The sequence below is a fragment of the Folsomia candida genome, unplaced genomic scaffold (assembly GCF_002217175.1).
Source record: "Folsomia candida strain VU population unplaced genomic scaffold, ASM221717v1 Fcan01_Sc003, whole genome shotgun sequence".
Lineage (NCBI taxonomy): Eukaryota > Metazoa > Arthropoda > Collembola > Entomobryomorpha > Isotomidae > Folsomia > Folsomia candida.
In genome coordinates this window covers 14,647,016-14,672,369 of record NW_019091195.1, presented here as the reverse complement: position 1 = coordinate 14,672,369, position 25,354 = coordinate 14,647,016, and the positions used below count along the sequence as shown (strand labels likewise).

General features: G+C 38.3%; 2 protein-coding genes across 7 annotated transcripts in view; one reads left to right on the top strand and one right to left on the bottom strand.

Annotated features, from left to right (window-relative positions):
- Positions 1-9,879, top strand: part of LOC110847041 — a 29,796-nt gene extending 19,917 nt beyond the window's left edge. For 3 of the 6 annotated variants that reach the window (XM_035849014.1, XM_035849015.1, XM_035849013.1), the window contains exons 3-6: positions 5,129-5,257; positions 7,243-7,293; positions 7,405-7,442; positions 7,530-9,879. In XM_035849014.1, the coding sequence (XP_035704907.1) occupies positions 5,129-5,257; positions 7,243-7,293; positions 7,405-7,442; positions 7,530-7,611 (300 nt within the window). In that variant the 3' untranslated portion in view covers positions 7,612-9,879. The remainder of the gene's footprint in view (positions 1-5,128; positions 5,258-7,242; positions 7,294-7,404; positions 7,443-7,529) is intronic. The other 3 variants (XR_004834235.1, XR_004834234.1, XM_035849017.1) reach the window with 3 other exon arrangements.
- A 2,092-nt stretch (positions 9,880-11,971) lies between these two features.
- On the bottom strand, positions 11,972-23,443 carry LOC110847040 (mucin-5AC). Its single transcript, XM_022093883.2, has 5 exons — positions 23,022-23,443; positions 16,454-16,842; positions 16,173-16,326; positions 14,263-16,059; positions 11,972-14,149 (listed from the first exon to the last, which is right to left on the bottom strand). The coding sequence occupies exons 1-5, from the start codon at positions 23,092-23,094 to the stop codon at positions 12,420-12,422; spliced, it is 4,143 nt and encodes a 1,380-aa protein (XP_021949575.2). The 5' UTR covers positions 23,095-23,443; the 3' UTR covers positions 11,972-12,419.
- Positions 23,444-25,354: the final 1,911 nt, after the last annotated feature.

The window sequence follows — 25,354 nt, the reverse complement described above, 5'->3', positions numbered from 1 at the left end:
TACAAGAGAAAAAAAATCTTAAAGTTTACTTTACATTTATTAAGCTAATCTAACCCTGCAGGACCACGCCAACTTTTAGTCGTCTACGCCCGTTTTCCAAACCAATGGGGGTGACCAGTGTGTGCAAAAAGTCAGCCTTGTTGCTATTTGTTGCTATTTGCCTATTTGCCTTTTTGCGTGCCTTTTTGAACTGTATAGAAAACGCAATGAATAGCTTTCACTTTAATTTTATTTCTTCTCATCTCGCCAATTCAAGTATGACCAATTTCTCGAATATCAGTTACCAATTTTTAAAATAGCTACTTTTAGAAACGGTATGGGTCACCCCCTAGGCTACTCTGGTTCCACTTTGTTCGCTTTTAACTTGATATACTTCCATACGAGACCATTAAGTATCACCATACCGAATTTCATCTTTTTAAGACAATTTATAAAACCTACTCCAAGCAACTTCGCGGGGCCTTTTAAGACGGCATTATTACATAAAAGCCAGACTCTAATGAACGATTGGCATATAATTTTTAGCCCGAACTAGGGCTTATGTAATCGACCTGTCCGTCTGTCTGTCTTTCCATAACTCTCGAAGGAGTAGGCTGATTTTTACCAAATTTGATACAGACATGCATCTGGGCAACGACCGAGTTCGAAGATGGGTATTAGTGTTTCTCACGGGTCGGGTTCTTGCAAATCCGAGACCCGAACCCGATACTACTGATCCGAAACTTGAGGGCAACCCGAACCCGAAGAACCCGAAACCCGTTTGCAAGGATCCGAACCCGAACTGGCGGATCAAATCCGAAACCCGAACCCGAAAAACCGAATATATTTTAACTTTAAGGGGTGACTGGCTTTTTAGCCTAAAGGTTTCAAACAAACAATACTTCTGTAAATATGACCGAGGAATTATAATTAAGCACATTTCTGCATAAGTACATAACGCATTTTAAAATGTGAATCTTAATTCCTCGACCATAATAATGCAATCTCAAAAAATCGACCATGGATAATGGCTTTCCGTGACATTCAGAAATTTTTAAATCAGTTGAAAACTGAAAATGATTTTCAGTTTCAAGTTTCCAATATTAAAGTAAGCTCAAGCTAACTATTTAGCAAATTTTTGATAAAAAAATATATTTTATTTCAATATTCAAACCATAACACTAATTGAAGACACTTGTGAAAAGAAGTTACGACAATTAAAAATTTGAATTATTTAATGAATTACTGCAGCATAACCGTCGTAGCAAGTGTGGTTAACACTTTATTTTCTTTTTTAATGTTTTCGTATTCGTTGTGGCAAAAAGTTCTTGTTGGTTCGGGTTTCGGGTTCTTAGTCGGAACCCGAACCCGAACCCGAACCCGAAAGTTTCGGGTTCTGAAATTTCGTATCCGAAGCAGGACCCAAACCCGATCCGAACCCGAAACCCGAAGTAAGAACCCGAACCCGTGAGAAACACTCGATCAAAAAACATTTAGACCAATGAGTGGTACCCTGGACACGATTATCACCTCGAAAGTATCCCTTGTTAGCTAACTTTTAATTTCAAGTTCTTTGATGAGAAGCCACTAATTGTAAGTATTACCGTGCCGGATTTCATGTTTTTAACGCAATTTCTAAAAATAGATATGGATCACCTCTCTCCCAAATTTCACTTCGATATGACGATTTTGAAAAATCAGTATGGGTCACCCCATAGGGTCCATCGAGATTAAAATTGTTCCAACCTAAATTCAGTTTTTTCTGTTACAATCCACTAGCAACCTTTGTTCCAAATTTCAACTACGTACTACAAATTTTAGAAATCCGTCGGGTCACCCTATCGGGTCTCCCAGGTTTAAAATTTCTGAAACTCCATTCCAATTTAAACGCTTTGAGGTCAGTCGCAATCTTCATACTAAAATTACTGAAAATTATTACTATAGATATTTTTCAAGCTACAAATATTTTACTTGCACTTAAATAATTTAACCTGCTCTAAAGGTTCTTGGTAGTTAAGGGCAACGCATTTGGATAGTAATGACCCCCACCGGCCAACTACTTGGCCGATCATGCCCATCTCCGAACTCATCCTTACTTTTGACCCGAAGATGAAGTGTGCAAAATTTCAAGTCGATAGCTTTTGTTTAAAGAGAGTTATCGTGCGCACAGACGGACGCACAGACGGACGGACAGACAGACATCTTGGTAAATCTATAAGGCCATCTTAAAAGGCCTAAAAATCGGTATGGGCCACCCCCTAGGATCGCTCCACATAAAAATTTTACTAATTTAACTTCATATTATTTCATTAGGAGCTATTAGAAACGTCAATGGTAAATTTCAGCTCAATTAAATGATTATCAAAAATCGATATGGGTCACCCCCTCGGGTCCCTCCAGATAAAAAATTTGACCAATTTCATTTAATGTTCTTCCTTAAACCCCATACGCAACCTATCTACCAAATTTCAACTCGATATGACGATTTTGACAAATCAGTATGGGTCACCCCCTAGGGTCTTTCAAAATAAAATTTTTTCCAACTTAAATTCATACTCTTTCATTAGACACCATTAGCAACCTCAGTGCCAAATTTCTGCCTTCTATGACAATTTTGAAATTTTGATGCATAATACCCCATCCACCTATATGACCCCCACTGGTCAACCACTTGACCGATTTCGCCCATCTTCGAACTTAACTCCTCATTTGCCCCATACTACATGTGTAGCAAATTTCAAGTCGATAGGATGAGTTTAACGAGAGTTATCGTAAGACGGACAGACGGACGGACGGACGGACGGACGGACGGACGGACGGACATGATGGTTCCATAAGCCCTGACTCGGGCTAAAACGACTGTATATTTCTCCAAGTCATCAGCCAAATGAGAAAGGATGTCTCCACTTCGGAATTATCCTTTCATGGTTCAATAGCAATTAACTAGAACGGAGCACAAAAGAGCACGTGCGTCATAATATTGACCACCAATCAACCCAGCACTTCAAGCAAACCTTTGTGCTCCTTCTTTCATATAAGTCTGAATCAGTTAATTCAGCAATTTTTTGTTGGCACCAGGAGAGAACTTTCCCCGTATTGGAGTATTGTGTACGGTTGGTTGAGCTGAAGGCGGATTTCTAAGCACCTCTGCAAGCTGGATTGTAAATTGTTTCCTTTGGGAAAAGCAGACACAAGAGTTAATTGTAGAAGAAACAACTATTAGTGGAAGCTAACTGCAGAAATTGCAGATTATTCAGTCAGTATTGCTTAAGATTTGCAGCGAGTTACGAAGGTAGGAAGGAAGTGACGTCAATGGCCTAATGAAACATGGATGGTTTACATAAAATTAATTTCATAAATTTTCATCCTCTGCGGGGAGGAGCGACTCGCAAATATTATTGTTAAAATATTATTGTACACGGCGGTTAATGGTGGCAGCCCAGGAAGCAAGTACCTAACATGCATTTCAACCTTTCTCCATACTCGAAGACGGGGGTGGTGAAAGCTGGAACCCGTTCATCTCCAGTCGTATGATAGGCATTGTCGTCGTCAAAATTACTTTCTCAAACATCCCCATTTCCGTTCTCGTCGTGTGCAGGGCAGCACTTTTCTTATTCTTTACTCTGAAAATGTCTCGGGGCATTTGCTGTAATGAGTTGGACGGATCATAACTTGATTATAATTTCATTAAATCCAGCAGTTTGGAGGTTGATATAAACCACTCTCCAACATCTACGTATCCTGTTTTCCTAAGGTTTACTGCAATTAGCAGAACATGTTTATTTGTTTAGAGAAAGTGATTCTTAAGTGGCTGCATGTATTTCTGCAAAATTGTGCTAAGCAATTGGAGTAAAAATGTAAATCACGAGCAGGTTATCGGCAACGTTTCAGGATTTCATAGTTTACGTATCGTTAGCTCTTCTCTGATTATTAGAGTAATATGTAATTAGAACTATACGATTTTACGCGATAGAAAAAACAAATTTTTAAAAGTGTTTTTTAGATGAAAAATAATGACCCAAAGCCACCAGGGGGGATTTTGTAAAGCAGTGTTAGTGTATTGAATATTTGTGTATCTAGCAGCTTGCTTGGTTTTGCCGTAATTCATTACTTGTACTTGATCAATTGTTGACGATATTAGCATATTAATTGTATATTCGTTTGCAATTATCAAACAAAAATTAACGAAGAGACAAATAATTTGCCAAAAACGAGTTTTTGGCAGAATAAACCGTCGCAAACGCGCATACGGAAGTAGCTTCAGACTACTTCACCCCAACCACTCCCACAACTCGATTTCAAACTCGATTTCACTATATTTCATTCATGGTTTCAATTTTTGAAATAATCTCATTTTGCCCCGACCACACCCCCTGGGTGGGAGGGGGTGTGGCACAACTCGGGAAGACTTAATTTCACTGTATTTCATCTATATGTTCAATTTCTGTAAAAATCTCACTTTACCCCGACCACACCCCCTGGAGCCGAGGGGGCGTGGCAAAACTCAGGATCACTTAATTTCACTCTATTTCATCTATAGATCAAATTTCACTAAAGATCTCATTTTGCCCCGACCACACCCCCTGCCGCCAAGGGGGAGGTCCCTGTGGCCCCAAAAGTTGATAGGATCCTCCCCCTGGGGTCATAAGTATAATGTCGAAAACCGATTTCGATTATCTCGTTCCGTTCCCCCGTTATCCTGCTGACAGACGGACAGACGGACAGACAGACGGACAGACGGACAAAGTCTTCACATAAAGTAGCTGAAGCTACTTAATAAAGCTAAACTTTATTTTAGAAAGGAAAAGGCCCAAATTATTACAGATCACAAAGGGGTAGTTGTACATACCTTCTAACTATCAAAATTATGCGAATTAAAAAGATGCTGCAAAAATTATTTATTTAAAGTAATCCAGTCAAAAAATGCAAAGACCTCTTTCTTAGTTTATCTTTCCACCAAGTCGCATTTTGCATAACTGATGAATGTTGAATTTGCATGTCTGAGAGGTTGTTCACATAAGGATGAGCTGCTGAACTATTCCTTGAATGGAGTTTGCAATTAAGAAGGGAGCACGTCCATATTTGCCTGCTGCACACTCGTCCTCTTGCTTATTACTTCACATAAATAATCTTTCTGCTTTGCCATCAGCCAAATTCGGCGAGGGGAGCGGAATTGGGGTCGTCGGAGGCGGACTGGGAGACGGTCATCGATCCGCATCTCTACCTCCTCACCGAGTGGAACTCCAACGCTTCCCCGCAACCTCTGCAGCAGCAACAGGTACAATCAAATTCTTTCTTTCTCTCCAACCGTCGCTTTCTTCGGCTTCTTTGCCAGCTTTTCTTGGTGAAGGCTCCCAGACATCCTGCATGTCCAAAATAGCAAATCTGGCGGATAAGTTAAGGAAAAAGGTTAAGGGATAAGGGACTATTTTTCTAACCCATATGCACTATAAACGGGATGTAGTAACACAAAGCTGGGGTTAAATTTAGTCAAATAAATGTTAAACATTTACTTGAATTTATTTATTCGACTCTATATAAGAACCACAAACGATCCGATATCACGGAACAAAGGGAATAATTATGATTGATTTCTTCTTCACTCTTCGTCTGAACAAAGACGGCCTTCATTGTTCCTGAAAACGAGTTTACTGTTGATCCATTAGCGTTATACGGAAATGATATTATTGATACTCGGGTGCTTTATTGTAGCAGATCTTTCAATATTTGTCAGGAAGTGGATTCTCGCGTTCCCAATTATCCTTGCTTGTCCCTCTGCCGCCATGATCATTCCCTGTCCAGCAACGGATATTAGATTTCGCGGTTAGATCATTCTAGTGCATCTCATATTTATGCACTGTAACATTTCTTCTGACTGCATGAGCAGTTACATAAGTTTAATTTTCAAAATAGATTCTAGTGTGGTCCTCCTGTCCATGATCTATTTATGTTCACTGCGACATAAAACTTTATAAAACATTCTCATGTTCAAGGGCAAGAACAAGGCTGGAGCAATGACCACCAACATTGTGGTTTCATAATTTTAAAAAACTTCGGATTTTCTCCTTTCTAAACTGAATCGTTATTTGTAAATTGATTAATTTGATTACACTGACTTTCAGAATATAGCACAACCTTTATGTATAAATAAATACATAAGTATGCACTAAACGCACAGGGTTTCCTGTAGCATGACTTATTACGGTTTCCTTCTCAAAGTGCCAGTGTTGGGTTAAAGGTGGGGTGCAAATAAACATACTCAAAGGTCACTTTCTCTCCATTTTAATTAGATACTACATTTTAGGCACCAATTTAATTTAGCCAACTTATCTTGAGACGAAATCACCAAGATATCATCACGTTGGTTAATTCCATCCAATCTATCAACAAAATATGCAGTATGACGCCCACACGCTTCTATTGAATATGAGATGAATTGGGACAAAATTCATGGATAGCATATTACATATTTATGTACATACATATGCGGAGTACAACGGAACGGAGTGCTGTATGTACAAATATTGTGCAAATATAAATAGCATTTCCAATAAATTCTAAAAGAGAAATTCATATTTTCGCCATGTGAATTTACCCATGTTGTATTTGCATAAAGTGAAAGGCTTTATTCACATGAGTCTGTATGACCGTATTCATGCACCGTAGAAAAAATGTATCACATCCTTTGTTGATGACAATGTCATGCTTACATAGAAATATGTAGACGTACACAAAATGCGGTCACTGCTGTGAAATTAGTGTTGCAGGAAAACACAAATTCCTGAATTCGAAAGGTCGTGAATTCCATAGTGTCACGAACCAAGTTGTTCTGATCCCAGAGGACTGGAAGAATTACTTTGAATGAAATGCCAAATTGTAAGGTATTGTATTTAGTATTCTTGGATTGTCCAGTTCAAGTAGAGGATATCCCATCGGCCAACATTGACGCTTCCCCCTGCTCCCTAAGCCAACTCATGTCAAGTCCGAATATTACTTAATTGCAAATCTTTTAGCGATGCCCTAGTTGTAATTTTAATACCATAGTTTGAGTGGACATGACAGTTTGGTAATATGATCATAACTTTATCTCTAATATAACGCTTAATACGATATGTATGTTCCCCGTCGGTTTCCTAAATTTCTGGATACATTTTTTGTTTATCTACTAAATGCCCAAATACTTAATGTTTATTGTCTTTATTGCCTACATACTAGATGTTACAAAGCATTATAAATACTTACAATCAATGCTTTTACTTGCAGAGAATGCGGCGAAATTCTGGTGGTCCATCGTTGTCCATAGTAAACCCATTGGTGAGTAGCAACTTTGTTCTTTAAATTAAACAATTGATTTATATTTTTAAACAGTCACTCCATCAAAGTAATCTATATTCTCATCCATTCGTTTCATTCTTCTCATTGTAGGATGTACTGAGACAGCGTTTGTTGCTAGAAATCGCGAGGTAAGTGAGCAGGACATTTGCATCTTTGCGTTGAGCACAACAGTTTTCCTTTGTCATAAATTGATTATGTATGTACATATTTTTTAGGAGAAAAATGCGTCAATCTCAAAATCAAATCATGTTGAATGCTGATCTACTCCAGAAAATTGGTCGACGCCGAAGACGATAAATCATACGAAAAACACTTCAATTTTTCTGGTAGTATTTATTCATCCTCATCATTCTTAACTATTCACCTTTCTTGTCTCGTAAAGGTTAAACTTGTTAAGTAAGTAAGTATATGTCACCCACTCGCTAGGAAAATATGTGTGTATTTCATAAGTGGGACGGAAATGTAGGAATCAATTGGAACTGGAATCACGCAATTGGAAGACTTAGCAATTAAATTTGAGAAAAGTCGATTACATTCAGCAAAATAACTTGCTTGTGACCATGTAATAATTAAATAGTTCAAGCAAGTTTACCATGAGTAAGGGAAAGTCTGGTTAATCTTATTGTCCAAACAAACGAAACCCACTATTGTAGCTCCACGTCGACCCACCTCCTACAGTCCATTTCTCGAATCACCACACAAACAGATTGTGTAACTCGGTTATGCATTGATTAAACTAAATTAAAAGTAAACCACAACAAGACAGAAATCAATTATCTGTAGGTTTATACTTCTCATGCAAATTCTTTTGTTGAAAAATAATTACCCAATTTGTATTCATTTCAACCTACACAAACGTTGAGTTTGACACTGATTTTGAATCTATATATTCCGTTAAGCTCTGAATTGCAAAATATTCAGAAACCTAACAAGCGATCTTTTCAACTAACCACATTCAATTCCAGTGCCAGACATTTGCGACTTGGTAAATTTTCCATCCAAGCCAACTTCCATTCCATTCAATCTAACGCTAGTCCCATCTCTCATTTGCCTGTCTGCTATACCGACCGAGTCCAACTTTGGATCGGTTCGACTTGACAATTAATTCCCATCATCTCTGGTTCTGCTACTACATATTGCTCACGAACTAAATATCAATGAACAAAATCGAACATCGATTTCCTCGAATATTCACATTTTAAAATCCAACAAGCACTACGTAGACTTATTTAAATTACTTGACATCGAGGCTCCCTTTGAACTTTTGCCTCGTGCTAGTTAATGGATCAGCTTGACGTCAGGAAACATTTCGCAAGATTGAAATGACTCTGTTTCATCTTGACAAATAATAATCATGTTCTGTCAGAGGTGGGTGGACGTATGGTTTCTGTCTAGTGGATTCCCCCTGTGTCGTGTAAATATGCCCTTTTCGATTCTATATGTCAAATTATAATTCCATCTGCCATTCCATCCTGTATCCGGTTTTTCAATTCATTCCGATTTTTTGGGGTAATAAATATTGTGTAGTTTTGATCCAGAGAATTGCAAAATATTTTCTGCCAGTCAACTTGTTTAATTCTAAGTAATAGTTGATATGAATGTTGACCATGAATAGAAATAATAGTTGTTCAGAAATTCACAAAAAATGTTTGATGCAACCATTTAGAATTGATCGATTGAAATGATGAACTATACTTCGTGGTGATTTGACGTGATATTAAAACTAATTGTAAGTTATGTGTAGTCTACTAGTGAAGTATGTAACCAAACCCCTTGTTGATGCTATACCAATATAGACGAACTAAATTAAATACCTAACCGTAGTCACCTTTTGAAAAACCTTTTGAAAAATACACTTGCGAGAGAAGCTGCACAAGTCCGCAAGCAAGCCCAACATTTATCTTACTTATCCTGAACAAGTAAATTATCGTCAAGTCAAAAAACCATGTTTTTTCTGAGAAGTAGATTTCTCCTATTGTAAAGTTAGTCTATAAAATAAGTCGGAGAAAGTAAGGAGGAGGTAGAACCATGTGATGGAGGGAGGTGGGTGGTAGCCCGTCATCATAAATTTAAATTCTTCGCACAGTTAAGCATGTCAGTAGTTTTTCAACTCTTTAATTTTATTTCCTACCTTGAGAGTTGTACATTTTTGTATTTTATTTTTATTTTTGCACAAATTGATGTGACCCAGCAGCATGATGCTGTAGACATAGGCTATAAAATGGATAGATACGTCACCATAAATGTAAAATGTAATCTTAGGAATGCTATTCTAGAAATAAAATACAGCTTTATCAACTAAATAAATAAATAAATATGTGGGAGGGACTGAGACGATGATATATGAATTAAAGTCGAGTAGATGAGTCGACTGAGAATGTAAAAATAATTCGAGTGGAAATAAAGTATATGTAAGTACATCACGTTGTAGAGTGAAACCCAATCCAGTGAATGAAAGATAGGGAAAGTTTAGGAGGGAGAAAGGTGTAAAGGTGTGCAGGCAGGAGGAGAGAAATGTTAGCGGATGTTTGTCGAAAACAATAAATCTCAATAGAACCCAAACTGTAGCCAATGTAGGAACGAACACCTACACTCTCTGCCTACGGATCCCTCCGGTTTTTAATGTAATTCATTCAATTTAAGCAGAGAAAAGAGTATGACGTCAAACACAAACAATCGCACACCACCAGCAGAATTCTTTTTGACTTGACTACCAGTCTGTATAGGAAGGAAGTAAGGTCACCCCCACGATAGCACCACCGGTATTAATCGACAGCACAAATATTTCCTATCGACAAACCTCAACATGATCATTTTCAGTCAGCTTGGGCTCTATTTCGCTAGATTGTAAGAAAATAAAGTACCAGTTCCGTTTGTTCTGCTCAGTGCTTCTGGCATAACAAACAACAGTATCGGCGTGTGTGCAAACAAGTCGCAGCATTAAATCACATCAATCACTTGTCTTTACTGTAGGCTGAATTTATCAGGAAATTACAGCAGTAACAAGATGAGAGATGTTATTGCTGTCAAAATTCTACACAGATCTCAGCTTTCCCCAGACCCGACTTGCTTTCCCCTGAAATAATGCATGAGGCACTATTCTCCAATCTGTCGAGATTTATAAATGATTGCCCCCATTACCAAAGAACATTCGAGGTTTCGGAGATTGTCAGGATTACGCAGACAAGAGTTTCAGCTATATTTCAGCCGCACAGCCCCCCAGGTATCCAGTTGACTGTAATAATAATTAGATTACCAAGGTATGCAGCAGAGCAGCAGGGTGTGCACTTAATTTTCACCTCACCACCCACCTCAAAACTAATAATACATATACACAACACCCCACAACTAAACTCTCACGAAATAAAGAAACACAATTTGCTAGCTCTGCTGAATCTGCACGAGCATACAGATTTGATTATATTCATCGTCGTCGTAGATGTTGGAAATGAGAAAGTTTTTGTATAATTTCCCGTGTTTGTAGATGTGTATAGTTTGTATGCAGCAGTGTTAGTTCTGTGTGATGAATGGTTTTATGTATGATGGACAATTTACTTATAAGGATGAGGACTTGAATTTACCTTTGCAATTGAAAATTTGCTTGGTTCTCACACCTTCACTGAACTTCAATGTAAGACAAAAATTGAGTGGGAGTACTTTTGAAAAATTGTCTAGTCAAAGTTTTATGAATACGAAATATATACATACGTAATTTCTGTGTTGCCATTTTGTTTGCTTAGCTTGAAAGCTTTATGGAAATTTTGAAACCTTTCCAAGCTTTTAAGAAATGAGGGAAAGTTTTTTTTAAGGATTTCCATTCAGGGAATGTGTTATCATATTCATTACTATGTAAATACGTGTATGAAGCTAGGAAAGCATATGAAATTTTAAAATGCACTACTACACAAGTTCAATTTCGAGATTGAATGCTGTTGAGCAGCAAATTGGACGACTCGGCACTACAAAAGAATTGAAATCTGGATATGTCGCACCTACATATTTATTTACCTGTAGGTTTAGACATGGTTCTTATTACTGCGCAGTTTTCATGAAACACTGACTCTGCACGAGTATTTATTTAATATCCGATAACTGTATGTTACTATTACTACATCCTAAAAGCGGTCCACAGTATATGTCACTTTTCTCTCCTTAATATGGATAGACGACGTCTTCTTTAAGTTAAGTATGTGGTAGGATTCAGCGTAAAGTTGGTGAAAAGCTTCCTTCTTTCTATCCATTGTGTATATTATCTGTATTTGCACATATTCTTGTAGAATTGTAAAGTATTGAAGTTTGGTGTCACTTTCTCTCTAATTATATGTGCTAGTGCTGATGTTACTTATGGAACACCACGGTTTGACCTATAACATCAACTAGCAAGTAAAAATATGATGTAGATCGTAGTTGTTGTAAATTATATTGTTGATTGTAGAAAATTTATCAGTGTATTTAGTAGAGCGTAGAATGTGATTAAACTCTGTATTTTACCTGTATGAAATAGATTTACTATATTTACTTTACTGTACATAATTTGATGTACCTGTGCTGCTGATGTTTATCAAGTAGAGAATAAAAGCTGTATAAAAAATTAAAACCCCAACAACCCTAAACCATGCACACAGTTATTATGTAAGTATCACGATGAGAATGCATATTTCCACCAAAAGTCTTCAATATTTTATTTTCACACTAAAATTGCACATCATAAAACTGATAATAATAATTGCGAAACTATATTAACTGACCAGGAATTTACACACAATGTTATTCGATGCACGCTTACTTACAAACTGTCACAACTAAAAGAACCACACGCGCACATACTTTATTACAAATTATCGGAAGTGGCTTACTACAACTTACTAAAATAATGCTGCTATTTATTGAGGATCCACAACATTCAACTAGAAATTATTTACACCATCTTGCATTGAACATCCATCCCAAGCACAGTTTTTACAGTCGATACAAGTCAGAAGAATTACAAATCAACAAAATAAGTACATGCTGAAGTGCATATTGACTCAACCAAGTCACACCAAACAGCTCAAACAAATGAAAAATTTAATAATTTACAACCATTAGTAATTTGCATATTGGATTTAGTTGTAGGTCAACTTAACTCCTAACGAGTTATCCCGTCCAGGATAGAAATTGGATAGTGAATTTTGTTCCGAGAGCTGTCCTAAGTAGCCCCTCCCCCCAACGCCACCGAAATGTCTCAAGCTCGGCGACGTCGTCAACTGTCTGCTCGTCGTGGGGGGATGTTGAGTTGGCCTAGTCGTTGTTGGCCCCCTCTGGACTAACCTCCCATGCAAAGAAGGTGAAGGATATTCCATCACTTGCTTTGCAGCTCGACTCTCCTGCATGGTAAACCTTTCATGCTTTGGCAGAGCATCATCGACGGTAAACGGATTCAGTCTTGGAGCTTGAACTTTCACTGGGCGATTTTCCGACTGGGAGCTATACTGAAGGTATTGGTTTGCATTGTTGTTGACATTGCGTATTTGTTGTTGCTGCTGCTGTTGTTGAGAAAACTGACGAAAGTTGTTGTCATAATGTCTGCCACCCTCCACTTTGCGTTGTTGATTGTTATTGTAATTGTTGTTGGGTTGCTCAACCCGTGTGTGCGTGTTCACAAGAAGAGCAGGGACGATTTTGATGTCGAGTGGGCTGGGCAGATTTCTGGTGTTGGTTATGGAAGAAGGCTGTGGAAGTGGGTACGAGAAGCTTTGTTGGAGCTGAATGTTGTTGGTAAGGTCTCGTGTGGAGGGGACTTCGTTCCTGTATTGTGTGGGAGCAGGGGAGTAAAACTGAGCTGGGGTTGAAGGTGGTGGGGGCAGGTATTCTGAGGTCGGGTTGGGTTGAAAATATTGCTGCTTCTGTTGTTGTTGTTGGTGGTGCGGTGCTTGTGTTCTTGGTTCATCTGGAAATCTAAATTGGGAGGATTGTGGCTGTGGTGGTGAGGCTTGGGAGCGAGTTTGAGGTTGTGGAAAGTAAAAGTTTTCGGCATTAGAATTCAGTTGCTGAGTGGTTTGAGGTTGAGTTTGATAATATTGTTGCTGCTGGGATTGTGGGTCAGAAGATCGAAGAAAGTCGACTTCTGAAGGTGGGGCTTGTTGAGATTGCTGAACTCTGAATTGCTGTTGTTGTGGTTGTTGTTCTGATTGCTGATAGTATAGTTGAGGAGCTTTTGTGTTTTGCAAGGTTGCATAATGTTGATCAAACGGACTTCTGGTTGGTGTTGCGTAATTGACAACGTTTTGATGGGATTGTCTCGTCTCTGGTTGGAATGACGTAAATCCGGAAAACGGATTAGGATTGCTGTTTAGCTCAAGCGTATTTTTCTGGACGAGATGGCTTTCATATTCTTTGGATGGTGCTGAAATTTCGAATCCTGGGCGTTTTATAGACACGAGTCGATCATTAGAAAAATAGCTTTGTTGAGGTAAGGATTGGAGCTGAGCTGTTGGTTGAACTGGGAGATAAAGTGCGGAAGGTGGTGGGGCAGGAGTATCTTCAATGCCTTGCACTTCTTCGAGTCCTTTGGGAGCTGCCACCAGCTCAGTCTCTTGTTCTTCATTCTGAACATCTTGTTCTTCCCTCTGCCCCAGGGTTGTGGTGGAAGCTTCCGTGGACGAGGATAGCGAGGAGTCTGTTGGCGTAACCGAGTCATCATCCGCTTTTTGGAGTGACAGCAATCCGTTGGGAGTTGACAGGATGAGTTTCTTCAACTCTTCGAAATTAAGCGTTTTTCCATTTTCATCTCTCACCTCGGCTCCTCCGGATTGTATTTCTTGCAAGATTTTGTTAACTTTTTCGTCCTGGGTATCTGCGCGAGAATAAAGAGGAGAAAGTTTTACTCGAGCTACATACCTGCACCTTTTTATTAGCATAAAACTCTTGTCTTATTACATAGAGCAGATAAGTAACATGTGACAGTACCTAAAGCGTCTCCAGTTGTTGGACCCGACGCCGTTGGAGTGGTGTAAGACATGGTTGATTTGTCAGAGTAGCCTCCAGGTTCAGACTCACTTTCACTCACGGAATTTTCCCCAGTCAGGGTGGACAGGTCGAGGCCTGCGTGGGTGTAGTCCTCGCTTTCTGGGTTCGTAGTGACGGATAATTTGGAGGCTAATTGTTCATCCCCAACGGTTGTGTCTGTGGTGGTGGGTAATTGCCGCAAATTGGCATCTTTGGATAGAATCGTGGCGGAGGCTGATGACCGAGTGGGACCGAGGTCATAACCTCCTCGTTCCTCCGTGGTCGTCGGTGGTGGGAGATAAGCTGCCGCAGTTGCTTCCAGATTTTGTGAGCTGGTTGGTGTGGTCGTGGTTGGAATGGTGGACGTAGTAGTGGTATCGGGAGTAAAAGTAGAAGTTTGCTCATATGCGGCATAGCCACCATCTTCGATTTCTGGAGTTTGACTGGCTTCGGTCTCCTGAAATGCTACAGGATCCTTGGTTGTCGTGGGGGCCACATAGTTGTAGCCATCATCAGGCTGTTGGGTTGTTGGAGAAGGAGCCGGGTAGTTGTAGCCACCCTCAGTAGTCGGCTCCACAAAGGCGGCCGACTTATCGGGCGTAGGGTAATTATACCCTTCTTGACCTGCAGTTTCTTCCACATAGTCCTCGGTGACTGGAAGGAAAGTTGTCGTGTTGGGCAATTCCGTCGTGGTGGTTGTTCGTGCTACAAATTCACTCCGTGGTGGAAGGTATGAGCCGGGTGGAGAAGTGGGGACTGGATATCGGTATCCCATTACAGGGACCTCAGCATAACCTTCCGATCCATCGGGATTCTTTTGCTGGGAAGACATCATAACCACTTGAGGCACTCCTTCCTCATCTGCAAATTCTCCTTGCTGGACAACCTGAAGGGGGTCTTGGCTACTGGTGACGGGGCTGGAGTAATCACCAGGTGTTCTGTTTACAACGAATGGTGCCACAGAGTCAGACACTGATTTTTGTTCATATGCTTCGGATCCGGATTTGTGGAGTTCAGATGCCGTTTTTGATCTGGTTCGAGCTTCAGATTGGTGACTCAGACTGGTTTCATAAGCTTCGGTTTCTTCTCCCGTGTACTCAGCCTCCCCACCTCTCGCTTTATTCCCTTCATCTTGTAGCCCATTTCCAGCAACTTCCTTCAACTGGGTTCTTGCATTAACTTTCACTGGAACTCGGTATGGGATTGCATTATTTCGTGACGATGGTGGTCTTCTCGTCGTGGGAACTGCAACAATATTTGGCTTAGAGTCACTGCTCCCACTTGCTTGAAGATTTCCATTTCGAAGCGAATTCATGGCAGATTTGACGTCAAAGTTTCCCCCAACTGAACGTGACTCGGTATCTGTCAGATTATCCCATCCCAGTTCAGCATTTCGCAGAGAAAGCTCATCCACGAGACCAGTATTGCATTCTGGAGCGGAGTGCCACCAAACACACACAAAATTCTCTTGACTGAAGACCGTGCCATTAGGACAAAGAAAACTCCATTTCTGCGTCTTTCGATATGCATTTCCTTTGAGACAAATGTGGAAAATCTGGCATCTAGCGGCATCGTCCACATCCGCGTAGTAGCCAGAGTACTGAACGTTATCGCAGTCAAACGGGGTATCCACAATTTCCCTTAAGATGGGATAATCCGTTCCTGCTTCTCCCGGAATTTCTCCTTGATAACCATGTGGCCAACACTCATGATCATGTTCACCACATGCTTGACCATCCTGTGATTGCTGAGATTGAGCTGGAAAATATGGAAATTATATCGAAATACATATATCGAAGATAATAAGAATACCACAACATAATGTTTTGTCTTCAAATTTAGCATTGAACTACATGGGTGAAATTGCTTACAACTTAGTTCAGCGGATGGACGAGTCGAAACTGGTTTTGGTGACGAATTTTCTGGGCGTTGTTGTCTCTCAGAGTCAATATGTTCCTCAGTCTCAGCTCCAAATGCTTTGGGTGGAAGAACGAACTCTGCTTCCACTTGGGGAACGACATTTGCCTAAAACATCAACAAGGATTTATTAAAGCTTGACAAAACGCTTGGCCTTACGCGTCACTGCGTCAGCATAAAAAGTTTCGATTTTCTCTGTAAAAATAATAATGCGTCTCTTTTGGTCGTCACATACAGGAGGTTCCTCAATCCGTTGTCTTTCTTCTGGATCAGGTTCCGGATACTCAGCGACGGCCGGATGTTTGACTTTCATGGGATTGAAATCATATCCTCCTGCTGCTCCCTCCGAGTCAGGGTCAGGATACGCGTAGCCTTGCAAACTCTCTCCCGTTTCTGCAGGCACCGAATCCGATTGCAAGTCCAAGTCAAACGATGGGAGTTCCAATTTCTGGCTCGGTTTTCTTATCCCATTCACACTGCTGACAGAATTTCGCGTCTCGGATGTCTGCAAAAAAGGGTCCAAACTTGAGACACGCTTCGGGGGTTCGTACAGTTGAGAGAGCGACGGTGCTATCCTTCTGCCAAACTCTCCAGTCTTCCTCACTTTCAAAACCCGTCGTGCACCTGTGGACCACGTCAGAATTGCTGATTAGCATAAAACTAGTCTTTCAATAACAAATCACATATTATTTCTCCCCGTTAAATATGTACAATTTTTGCAAAGTGACAATGGCACTTCCGGGCAATTCACATAATTCTAATTGTGTACCATATCTGCGAACAATATTGAATGGCATAAGCTCAATCTTATTTAATCCATATTATTCAACGGGATGTCCTACATACAGATTTTGTGAAAGGAAGAATTCTTTTGTTTGATCCTTAATTTTGGAGGATTGGGATGATACACATGGAGCAGATCAATATCAGACTCTATCATCAAATTGATCGGCTTGCTTTCTATTCAACAGCGGTGCATGATTCGTCTTTTTTTTCAGATACACAAAAACCAGCAAAAAACGGTATTACTATTATCGTATATGCATACATTATTTTGTTATTGAGAAGTGCAATTGATCTCGGCGAGACAAGAAACATGGACATCATCAAAAGCGACTCTTGCAACATTTCCCACTTTGTTGCAATCAATATTTACTATTTCGAAAAAAGGTGATACTTGATCAAGCATCTAATTTAATCGAGATAGTGATTTTTGAAATTTCTTACGTCGAGTAGTTTGTTCAAACGTTAAAAGTAGTTCATCTTTATTATTCTAATAAATCACATGTGAAATTATATATGAAACAAGTTTGACACCCATTTCAAAACCATGTGATGCTCATCTTCGCATGAATTATACTTGAACCATCAAAGCTAGAAAAGTTGAGCAAGTTACTCGTATTTTTATAACGCAATTATGCAATCATCAAGCTGAGACTGGCCCAATTTCATGTCCATTTTCAAAACTAATACGAGTGCATATGCTTGACTATAACGCGATCTGCTAAACGTATTTACAGAATATGTTGTAGGAGAAGCGTCCACCTTCGACGATGTTTTCTTTGAATGTGACAATCGAAACGACAAAGACCCAAATCAGTGATAATTGGTTGACAGTTGTGCAAAGCAAACAAATCTTGAAAAACTCAAGTCGTGAAAACTCGTAGAATGAAAGTAAGGCAAGTACTTTAGTACACAAACAAGCACCACGTTCATAAAAATATATTCGACTCAAGTTAAAAATTTGTCGTCACTCATCGGCAATGAAATCATAACACCAACCAAAGTCTCACCATCATCCGTTGCCACCATTCTTCTTCGCTTTGCTTCATCACATAGAAAACATAATAAATAAATATCAATAGAACAAATACTCAACTCAAGTATCATCAAACCTCGAAATTCTGTAACTTTTTTGAAACCCAGTCAACCGCAGTAAACTTTACCTTGTCTTCGTGGTCGAATTTGTGACATGTAGTAACAACAACAATTGGCATAAGCAGCATTATGTACACGTACAGCTTGTAACCCATACATAAAAATGTGACACAACAACCGCCATGAGAAACCAATATGAGCATCTATTGAAACCACGGGATGAAAACGTTGCGCAACATTTGTAAAGGAAACAAATTGAACCGAAAGAAGAAAGAAATGAAGAATACGTAATTCACACATTCAGCGAGAATAAATTGCCTTCGGTCGGTAAAGTTGCTTACAATAATAATAAACAGAAAATTGCGACTCATCATCTTCTCTGCATTTTCGATTATAAAACTCTTAATGTGTCATTAAAGTTAAGTTGTGTTTGATTTTGGCGAGGTGCATGAAATCACACATGAATGGGTGGTTATGGTGCCGATTTCCTCATTTTTCCATATATGCCACTAAATAGCAGGACATCGTCTTTTCTTCGTCATAATAATCACTCTAAAGGATTTTTGTGCTGGTCCGCATATTTCATGAAAAGGAACAAATGAGCGAATAATTGCTGCCATGGACAGTCTTATGGTCTTCCTACACTATTATTTGTGCTAAATACTTGCATTACACATCGCACGCCCCTTTTTATTGGCACTCGATTTATTGATACTGCTAGTTGACTCACTGCCTTGAAAATGTGGCCGATTATTTATGATGGGCAAACATATCATTAGGTCATGACTTGTAAATATTTCGATGTTAGTTTGAATGTGTTGTGTCAATGAAGAAACTCTGAAATTGAAGGACATTAGCACATCTTCAAATCAATCGTTAGTGACACCAAATTGTAAATAAATATGTACTTTAAAAGATTGGCCATAATGTGACATAATTTATTATGCATGGTTTGAAATGGTTTATGGGATGCTTGTTTATGAGGTGGAGACGAATTGAAGAATTGAAGCCAGAGACATGATACATAATGCACACAACGGGTGGTGGAGCATTACTTGAGTGGGGTTAAACCCACTTTATTAAATAAAATGTAAACTGTGTGCCATGATTTTAAAGGTTCAATTCAACTGTGAAAATTATTCTAAAATTGTTAATATTTTTTAGAGTAGAAATCACAACAATGATTGAAAGCAAGAGTATACGGTTTATTTTTCTGTTCTATTTATTTAATGGAAAACAAGTACTTATATTCTGTTGACATTAACTATTGTGCAAAGACTTACGAAGTATTACCTCTGAGTACTGGCTATAATCTCCTTACAAAAGGTGTAGGAAATCGGAAATCTACGTATTTAAGTACTCTATTTGACTTTGTCTTCTTCCTCCTAAAATCAGAAAAGTGAAGTAAAAGCTCATCCTATTAGGTCCTAAGCTATAATTAACGTGAGCATTCTGTAATTAAATTGCACACATCACTTCACGGCATCACGGCACACATTTTCTTGTCTCACTGAGCTTGTCACATACTTAACATTCACTAATGATTTACTTTTATTTTGAAATTTCGTCTCAATTCTTTCAAACGTGTTGTTTAGTTTGTGGTGGACACCTTGGTGGAAATAAACAATTAAGCAAAATTAATGGATTATGTATATCATTGAAAAGTGCAGAAACGACTTAATAAGATTTGCGAGTTTCCACATTTTTTTTGTGCCACAAAGAATAATGGATTTGAATTCACTAATTCGAGTTTCGTCCTTCCATTTATTTGTTTTTCGGGCTAAATTAATTTTATTTGAAGCCATAAAAAAGTACATTTGCCACCTCTCTCAACAATGAATGAACAGAAATATGGGTAAAAGAATAATCAGAATAATATGCATATCTCACTTTCGAGTGTAGAAAACAAATTGATTGGATTTCGTGGGTGGAAGAACAATATACATTTAATGTCTTCACCTGTCACACGTTTCGCCTTTCGCATGAGAGGCAACAAGCGTCATCAGGCTCTGACTGGAATTAAGACGTCTTCGTCGTTGTTGTGAAGGAAGGAAGGACGCCTGATTATTATTAATCATTCATTTCACCACCACGACGACGACTGCAGAGTCATCGCATAAGTTATTGATGAGTTGAAAAATTGAATATCAAATCATGCTGCCAACTCAGATTCAAATGTCAGAGAAGAGAAATGGAGAAAAATATTTGATGACTGATTAGTGGAAATTGAATCTATTGCTAATTGAAGCATACAAAATAAATTGATTTTATTGATTGTATCACCTGGCCCCCAGTTATTTGGTTGATTCGATATTATTCGGTAGCATTAAAAACGGAAAAAAACAATATTTTAACCACGGTTGACAAATTGTTCAAGTCATGAACAACTCTTCAGAATGAATATGATTGAAAAGTTTAGTTTAAGGACGTACAAAATGGCTTCATATTTTCATCGTCAGAATCACTCCGAGTTCTTGAGTATACGAACATATGCTTCTGATTGCAATTCATTGTTCATTATTGCCCCGTTGTTATTTGTATTGGAAAATATTATAGTGTGTTGTAAAACTGCCCATTGTAATAATTTATCATTTGCAATGTATCGATATTGTTTGGAAATAATTTGTTCGTCTTCACATCTCGTCTCATACTCGGCTACGCTGCATTGTGTCAATCCATATATTAATAAATTTTAAATTAAAAGGTATTTATACCATCCGCTTGCAAGCGTTTCCATTGAATTTTCATGACTGCGACACGCTGAAAATTAAGTTCCCAGTGAGTGTAAAAAATAGGAATAATTGCAAGACAGACGAGATAATTGTGTGAATGCTGACATTTTGGCGAGCAATCTAAATTCAATTTGTCATTTCTCATAAATTGAACATTTTGTTTCGTTTCCAACTTTTGCACCTGTTTCGACAACTTTTGGTAGATTCGAGAAGTAAAAAAAATCATTCAGAATCTGAGAAGGACTGCTGAAGCCAGCAAAAAAGCCAAAACTACATATCCTCGCACAAAAAGAATTTGTTTATACAAATTCTGAGTAATACATTCAATACAAAAGCGCGATGACTGTGGTGATGCAGTGGCCAAAATAACTCGAATAAATGAACGCTTGGGTTCCACAGCAGTCCGTCCGCCATTGCATATTCTCAGATACAACCAAACCAATAATTTATCACTTCTGCTCGCATCTTTCTAACTCCTCTGCTGCATTTTACAGGGATAAAGATGAAAAATTGAGTCAGGCGCAAAGTTACAATATTCCGACGCAAGTAAGTCGCAAGACAAAGAGGAAACAAACAAGAAAGGATGAAAACATCTGGCTATGAAGTAATACTATTCGAGAATGGGAATGTTATTTTTATTATTTATATTTGCTTAGGTTGCATCGATGGAAAAGAAGATGATGATGTGAGAATATTCATGTTCACCACTTATCGAGACAAAAGCAAGTCACTTTACATTTGTGCATTTACTTCTTCTTTGTATAGAGCCGGGACAATTGCAGTCGTCCAAACTGAGGAAATTTACTAAGGAACGACGACACCATGTTACAACACCTTAGATTCAATAATTTAACCCAATAACACAATAACTTGTCCATGATATAAAATCTTCTGTACTAAATGCAGTGAGTCATCAACAATTTCAATGAGTGACAAGCAAGTGAAGACAATTAGTGATGGAGTGATACTGATTGACAGCAGGCTGGAAAATGCATTTTAGAAAGACTCCAGAAATTCAAAAGTAACATTTGATGCATCAACTGACTGAAATATTAATGTATTTAAATCGATTGTTAGAAATTTAGTTGTTAGAATCATTACTGACTTTGATACTGTAATAGAATTCCTTCTCCTTCTGCAGAATAAGAACTACTTAATTTTAAACTATTTAGTTAAAGGCAATTAAGGACTTGAATTATTTTTTCGAAAATCACTAAAAACGCGTATGTGAAGTATGATAAAAACCTGCGCACCCAAATTTCACACCTGTTAGCAATGTGTGCTTTTTCTTCGATTGACCCATCTTTAACGAATCAAAGGAAGAGGACAAGTATATATGTATTCATTGTATTTGTATGATGATGTTTTTTAGATTAGTGACGGATATGTGTCATTGCATGAAATTTATTACACTTTACGACGTGTAGCACGCGAGCACAATGGGAAGCAGTGTATGGGCATGAAAAGTGTAAAAATCAACTTTCGATGCTATTATATAATGTTGAGTCTGAAAAAAAGTTTTTGTGAAACAAGTTCTAATTGTAACATCTTCCTCAGCAGTACTTTTATGGTGCCATCTCATTTTTTATCTCATTGTTGCATTCACCATGTTTTCTGAATAGGAAAACTAGGCTCAACTCTTTCTCCCTGTTTCTGAGCCGATTTCGATTTTCGCAAGTTGTTGTAAAGTTTGAAAACTTTTCTCTGCATTCATTCATGGAACCCTTCTAGTTATTTTCTGTTTTAGAACAATGGAATAAGTGAACATTAAACGGTGGAATCGTTATGAATGTCATTAATTGTTACAAACAAGACGAGGGAAAGCCTCTATGTATGTATAAATGGTTGTAATTGGTCTATTGTGCTCAATAACATGGCTCATTTGGCGGCCAAGAAATTGGTTAAGTACTAGGTTCGCCCAAAATTACGATATTATATGGATTTTCCCTTCGTGTAAATCATATTACATGATGATTTTACTGGTAATTGTTAATATTGATTTGTTGTATTTTACTTGTTATGCAGGGGAATGGTGAATATGTACCTAAATATGTGTACCAAGTCGGAGAATTTGAAATTTATGAGCATTCACTGATGCATGCATAAGAGTGGTTAAAAATATATGGTAATCAAATTGGAATAATCATAATATGCGGATTAAAGTATGTAGAAAATTGCTTGGTAATTTCTCACCTTGAACCCAACTAATAAGTCCAATGGCAAATAATACAACTGCAAACTTCATTATTTTAGTCGACTTCATCATGGCAATATCTGTTATTACGCACTCCAGTCAAGTTCACAAGTAACGAGCACGAAATGGCTGTTTTTTGGAGTTTGACACTTGTAACCACTGTTCGCAAAATCAGACTTTCAAGTCATTTCCAAAAGTTGTATCGGAATTTTGCCTTAAAATGAAACTTGACATGATATTGCGTATTTTGTTTCCTTCAGGCGTACACTCTTTAACAAATAATGACAGTCTTCAGTAGCAGCACAACCGGTAGTAAGTATTTGTCAAGTTGGTGTAAATGGTTTCCGTACCAGTGACCAAGTAATTTGACCCAATGTAATCGGACTAGAACCATAACGGTCGAAAGTGAAAAACATACTAAGAAGAGTTTGACGAAGATCGTTGGAGGTTGACCGACCAAGTCAGGAGGCTGCTGGGGATGAATTTAGAATTAATTTTATTCCACAATTGAAATATGTTTGTTCCGTACCACAACTGAAGGTACAGGTGGGTGCTGAGATTCCATATATTCTGTCTTCTTGAGAGACGCCGTATAAGAGATTGACGGGGTAGAAGCATCAAGTTATCGCGGAGCATCATATCTCATTTTATTGTTAGGCATACGGCAATCATTTTTTCATTTAAAAGGATAGAAAAAAGAAGAAGATTACATCTTGTCTCGTGCACAGAAATTGCACTGGGTGCATTGAACACAATATAAAAAGTGTTGGAAATAACTGCGTTGATGCAGACTTGTGCAGGCCATGTGCTTTTTCATGTTGGGAAGGTGGACGAGGACTTGGTGCAATAATAATAATGCTATTATGCATTCACATTCACCCATTCGCAGCATCAGTCATCAAAGCAGAAGGGGTTCCTCTTCTTTGTGAAGATTGAGAGTGAATCAAAGGGGTTGATAGAACTGCAGACGTTAGTGCAATGTGTTACATTATTGTCTTTCTCCGTAGTTTGACATCTGAAAAAATCTGACTTTGTATTGATGTCATTAATTTGGATGCGTTTTTTTTTGCATTCGATTGATAAAATTAGACTCTGTAAGTACCTTGTAGAAGCATTTGAGACATGCATTTTCTCAATCATGTTTTTCTGTTGAGTGGAATATTTATATGAAAAATTGTAACGAATGAAAGTGGAGGATAATATTAGACATTTCGCATACTTCTTACTTGCATATGTACTTAAATATGCACGTAACGCGCAACAACAGAAGCCTTACGTATTCGAATTGATTAAACCTCTATAAATATAATTCTATTTCGGCTCCTTCAATTCAGACATTTTCGAATAATAATTTTTCCTGCCTTGGTTTACTCAGAATCAAGCACACTTATGTTCCATTGATGAAGGCGGCGTTTAAAAGGAAGGAAGAACTTGTGCCAAAAATGTGGGCAATTAACTGCATTCCTAAAGTTACATCAGACGCCTCCTCTAAATGTTTTCCTTTCTTATGATTTTAATGGTTTTGTGAGTACGAATATTGACTACTACTAATCCTATGTTACGTACGATGTGACTGCGTGTTGTTGCAGTTAATGCAAGTGAGTAGTACTAATTTTCTTTCCAACAATAAATAAAAAAAGGAAATCTCATGTTGTCATTAAGTGTCGTGTCCCAAAATTTTAAAATTCTTGTCTTGTCTCGCTTGAATAGCTGCATTGTATTCACGCATTCAGAAGCAGAGAGGAGCGCTGGTAGACATGATGATGAGTCCTCTAAAAAATGGACCCAAAAGACGAAATATTAATTCAGATTGTGCACTTTATAGATTTATTCTTTCCTTCCTTCCTCCAAGCACAGCACACTTTAGAATGATTTGATTACATAAGTCAAGTCACACACGCACGCTAAATACGTACGTAGCCAGACAGCACCCAAGTGGTCATACTAGATGCTCCTTGGTCGTTTCTTATGGTTGTGCAGGATTGGCTCAAATATGCAAAAATGTTAGGAAGTCAAACTTGTAAGTGAAATCGGAAATGAGGATGAGCCCTCACATGTCATCCCTCATGAATACTTGATTACGTTCTATATTGTTGCCTTTGTAAGTCGATTAGCTGCATAATATACAGAATTAGAAGGATAAGTGTCTAATCAGCCTAACCACCACCATAAAATGAGTGGGCCGGTACGTGTTATTGTGATATATGAGATTAGTGTACACATATACTCCAAATTACTGCTAATTATTATCTATGTATAATAGGGGAGGGTTCTTACAGAAGAGTGCATGTAATCGTCCTCAGTGATCTTAATCTTATTGATGGGACATTAT